The sequence below is a fragment of the Typha latifolia genome, chromosome 14 (assembly GCF_019914945.1).
Source record: "Typha latifolia isolate L0001 chromosome 14, TyphaL0001v2, whole genome shotgun sequence".
Classification (NCBI taxonomy): Eukaryota; Viridiplantae; Streptophyta; class Magnoliopsida; order Poales; family Typhaceae; genus Typha; species Typha latifolia.
In genome coordinates this window covers 6537601-6542423 of record NC_133099.1, presented here as the reverse complement: position 1 = coordinate 6542423, position 4823 = coordinate 6537601, and the positions used below count along the sequence as shown (strand labels likewise).

Sequence of the window (4823 nt, the reverse complement as noted above, 5' to 3'; positions counted from 1 at the left end):
CTAGGGTTGAAAGATTTGGCCAACAATGAAGAAGATGGTAATGATTGAGAATTTGACTTAAGATTCTACCCGAAATGGAGGAAAGAGGAGAAGATGATTTTCTAGCATAGGAATTAACAACAGGAGGAAAAGATAATCTAGGCAAAAAAGGAAGAGGCTGCATTTTAGGCGAAAGGGACAAGATGTGCTGAGAAAGAATGTTGTTCTTTTAAAATCCTTTAATATTCCCTACCATGGCACCAAGAAAGAAAATCTCTAACTTGTAAGCCAAAAAAAATTTAATAAGATCTCCCTATGAATAAGAAAATGAGTGGTTTTCTCCATGCAGGAAGATATCCTTAAAAGTGGTGCAAGGCCAATTTTAAAATTCTTAATCTTTTGAGTAAAATTGCAAAGATAAATCAAATAGATAGGAGTGCAAAATGGGAAATATTAAATGGTTAATGGTGCAAGTCCCTGGTTGAAATTTTTTTGTTTTCCCAAAACAAATATCTCAATGCTAACATATTTGTGCCATACTGCCATGGACATGCATGCATTTCTTTCTTATAAATATAAACTAGAACTTCTAGAAAACTAGAGGTACACCTACAAAATCTCTTATGCTTCTAACTGCATTGAGTTGATAGTCTATATGTAAAGTATTATACTCCTAATACTTCAACGTGTGTAAAGAACTCGATGCAACAACATTCATCAACAGTGCTAACTTCGACACAGCCAAACCAATAGCTGCTGAGAATCACAAACTATATGAAGACATGGTGATTAGCTTTGAGCTCACATCTAGTTTCATGTGCTTGCTTCCAAAAGGAAATCTTCTCTATTTTGTTCCAACCACCTCTTTTGTGCCTCCATCCTACTCTTGTTACCAATGGCATCAGATATGGCCTTGGGTAACAAAAACCCAGGTCTTTCTAGGAAAGAGGCTCTATCAAGGACCAATGGCTCTCTCTGTGTCACTTCGACACCATCAAAGGTCCATAGTGCCACAGTGGCTTCACCTTTCAACCCAAAAGAGAACCACCCAAGCCCAGAAACTGCAATGTCTACACTGTTAACATCCCAGCTGATCCCAGATACCTTGATCTCTTTCTGCTTCCAGTCGCCTAGTTCGGTCACGCGATCTTGCCCAATGGGTGGCTAATACACACGACACATATATCAATACGATAGATATAAAAAGTAAGAGGGCATTATCTTCCTGTTGAAATTCAGGAATGCTAAATCAATAGCAATAACAAATAATTTGAGGGAAAAGATAAGGAAATCCCACCTGTAGCCTGATGCCAAAATGATTCTTGTTTATCTCATCAGCGGTTTCTGTCTTTCCCATATGGAGAGAAACATTCGGAGATGAACAAATAGTTACATAAATAGTTTGTACAGAAGCTTGCGTCAGGTCAAGCCTCATCAAGCCCCCAATATGGATTGTCTGCCCGACCTGCAACAATCACAAATTACTTCTTGAGTTGGTCTTATAAATGGAAATACCACATTAATGTTTACAACTTTGCATCGAACTAATTTCTCCATTAGGTAATCGCATGGCAGTAGGATGAACATCTCAAGAGATTTACCATTAATATAAGCTATATTAATTTTATGATTGGAAGATAGTGATTAAACTTAAATAAGAGTAGATGGAGGATAATTGATATCTCGCATCAAGAATATGAGCGATAGGCAATCTTCATTTTCAAGAATTTGAGCATTGTAATGGTTGTTCTCCATATGTAGGAGACAACAGCCATGTTTGGTGAATATCATGCCTCAGTAATGCAAATCAAATATGTGTTATCTACATAAGCTTCCTTAAAGCAGTTGCCAATAGGAAAATATTAACTATTACATGATGGGGATTTTCTTCCACCAGAGACAGAACTAGTACAGCTTTTTAAGTGATCAGAGACTAAATCAAGAAGATAAGAGCAAGCACAGCAGAATCGAAGTAGGCTTCACTACAGAGAAATGGTTTGATTAACAATGAAGCCATAAAGGAGCAGAAATCCAAATTAAAGAATTAGGAAAAACTTCAGGAATAATGAGGTAGTCCATAATAGCAACTGTCGAATAAGGAGTCGAATAGCAATCTTAGATAATTAGACAAGATGTAATCATTATGGTGCCAGAGCAAAGATCCACGTAGCTATGACAAACGTTTACTGATAATAGAGGTGATAGTAGTGACCAACTTCAAAGGACAAGAAATTCCTTTAGTCCTATCTATCAGCCTGATTCGATCTATAATAGGTCGACTTATTGGATGATGGTATAACCATAAAAGTTTCAGAATATTTCCCTTTCTTGTCAACAGAAGAAAGGTTTACCATAAAACACAAGATGTCATGGTAGCACACAAAAAACACCACCCAAAGGGATACATCTATGATAAGTTATATTGATAAGGAGTTGTATGACAATTCATAAATTACATTGATAAGTTATATTATTGGAAGAGATACAAAAGCAAAAGGCACATGGAAAGCAAGAAGGCCAAGAGTTTGTTAAAGACTTATTATCTTCTTTTAGGTGGAAAGTTCAGGTTGTCAAGCATTAACAACTAAAATCTTCAGGAAATCATTAAATTAGGTCATAATGAATAGACTGGCATTTATATAGAGCATTTCACCACTTGTAGAATATCATACTCTATCGTAGAAAAGATATAAAGAAGGATATTTCTATATGACAAAACTATGCTCAATCATTTCCTAGTGTTCTTTTAGACTGGAACAGTTGCAACCATCTCACAGATTCCATCCAACAATTAAAACTTTTAATTTGTTTACTCCTATAGCATGTTCCTTTCAGTATGGACTACTCAAAACACTAGCTAAATTCTAAAACCTTTGGACTCATCAAATGGAATTGGTATGAGTCCCTGTCATTTGATGGATGAATCAGTAGCATTCAGCTAAAATCACAAAGGACGAAGACACTATAAAAATTCATAAACTAGGTTAAGAATTTGCTATAAACTTGCATAACTAAACAGGGAATATAGTAAGGCAGCAACTTGCCTTCATCCTAAAGGTTCGTGGTTGTAGCTCCTTCCGGATTTCCACCATCTTTTGTTCTTCCCTGTTTAGTCTCATTGACATCAGATATGGATGCAGAAGACCTGGAGTATCATACATCTTTGCTTTTGCGGGCAAAATGCCTGTTATTCTCAATATTCCTAATGTAGTTCCTGGCACCGCTGCCTCTGTTAGTCTTGTGATCTTCACACCTTCGCGCTTAGCAAATGCATTGATTAAAGTCGACTTCCCAGCATTCTGTGCACCGATCACCCACACATTCCCACGAGGTCCTGCCAATTCCTTGATGTAGGAAATCAAATTCCTAACACCTACATCCTTCCGTGCGCTCACCAAATAAACGGCACTGAGCTTAGGTGCTCCGGCTGCCTTAGCTCGATTACGCACCCAACGGTCCAACCTCGTTGGAGAAATCTGTGTGGGAAGCAAATCAACCTTCGTTGCGACGAGAACAAGTTTTGGCAACTTGGTGACATTTAAATCTTTCTTCCTTCCTTCTAAGGCTTTAAACAAAGACTTCGCTGCCCGCTTTGGGAAAGAACCGTCGAAGTCCACACAATCGACAACCATGACTATAACTGGAGCACTAGTCGCTGGCTTCATCAGCCGGGTGGAAATGAGTCGATCGAAATCAAAATCGGGAATCAAATTCTCCGCCTTCTGATTCTTCACCTGCCCATAATTCCTCAAAGAGTGGCACCGAGCACAGACAGTTGCCGAGTCCTCTGCTTCATTCCTCTTTGCATCTCTCATCTTCTTCTTCTTCTCAGATTTCGAGACCTTCTCCTTCTTCATCTTCGTCAACGTCTCCTCGGTGACATTACCATAGCCAACTCCTGCAGGGGTAAATCCGTCCAATTCCTTCTTCAAGTTCTCCTCTTCTTCCTCTTCCTCCACCTCCCAATCCGAATCCCACCCAATCCCCCCTTCCTCTCCTTCCTCTTCCATGAAAGCTTCATCAGAGAACCCCTCAATTTCCGCATCAATATCAGATTTTGACGACGACCAACTAGCTCCCTCCTCATCCTCATCAAGAATCTCATTGGATTCAGACAAGGGAAGACCGTGGGAATCATACCTATCTACCTCCCGAGCTAGGGGTTTCTTGTAGTAGCCTGGGAGATTGGGGTCGGAGTCTTGCATGAAGATACCGCAGCCGGGGCAGACGAGGCGGGTCTCATCTTCGTCCCTTCCCTCGCTAAAAAGAGGCGCTTTTGGAGTCGAAGGCTTCTTGGACGTTGAAGTAGAACGGGAGAAGGAACAAGAGAGAGAAGATTTCCGAGTGGATAGGGGAAGAAAAGAGGAGGAGGAGGAGGAGGAGGGCGGGATCCAGGAGGAGGAGAGAAGGAGAAGCGCTCGTGGAGTTTTAGTTCCATTCTTGAAGACATGATAAGTAGGTCGCGTTAGAGAAGAGAAGGAGGCTTCCGCCATGGCAGAAATGAAGCGAGAGTTGCAGCGTTACTTGGATTTTGTAGTGTTATCACGGAAATGCTGATAGGGTTTTTTAAACTAAAAACTCATTTGTTTTTCGGTTTTTTGAGTCAGACCCGTTTAACAAAAGAGAAATGATTCGATACTAACCAATTAGTTATAGAAATAATTTTCTATCTGTCTATAAATTAAAAGGTATCTAAGACATTTTACATATAAGACTAGTTTAACTGATAAAAAAATTAGAATTTAAATATTTTCTTACTGCTTATCCTTATACATGTTTTCTTAACTAATTTATTATTATTTTCTCTTTTATAAAAAAAAATAGATAGCTAAGAGAAAGAGAGA

General features: G+C 39.1%; 1 protein-coding gene across 1 annotated transcript; it reads right to left on the bottom strand.

Moving 5' to 3' along the window:
* Positions 1–538: 538 nt before the first annotated feature.
* LOC140801470 (GTP-binding protein BRASSINAZOLE INSENSITIVE PALE GREEN 2, chloroplastic) lies at positions 539–4523 on the bottom strand. Its single transcript, XM_073156614.1, has 3 exons — positions 3024–4523; positions 1277–1444; positions 539–1143 (listed from the first exon to the last, which is right to left on the bottom strand). Exons 1-3 carry the CDS (start codon positions 4470–4472, stop codon positions 793–795), a joined length of 1968 nt encoding a protein of 655 aa, XP_073012715.1. The 5' UTR covers positions 4473–4523; the 3' UTR covers positions 539–792.
* Positions 4524–4823: the final 300 nt, after the last annotated feature.

Excerpts from the sequence above, each read along its gene's own strand:
- LOC140801470 (XM_073156614.1), bottom strand. The coding sequence starts at position 4,472 with ATGGCGGAAGCCTCCTTCTCTTCTCTAACGCGACCTACTTATCATGTC. Across the intron at positions 1,445-3,023 it reads CACGAACCTTTAGGATGAAG|GTCGGGCAGACAATCCATAT; the intron begins GCAAGTTGCTGC and ends TGATTGTTGCAG. Across the intron at positions 1,144-1,276 it reads ATTTTGGCATCAGGCTACAG|CCACCCATTGGGCAAGATCG; the intron begins GTGGGATTTCCT and ends CGTGTGTATTAG.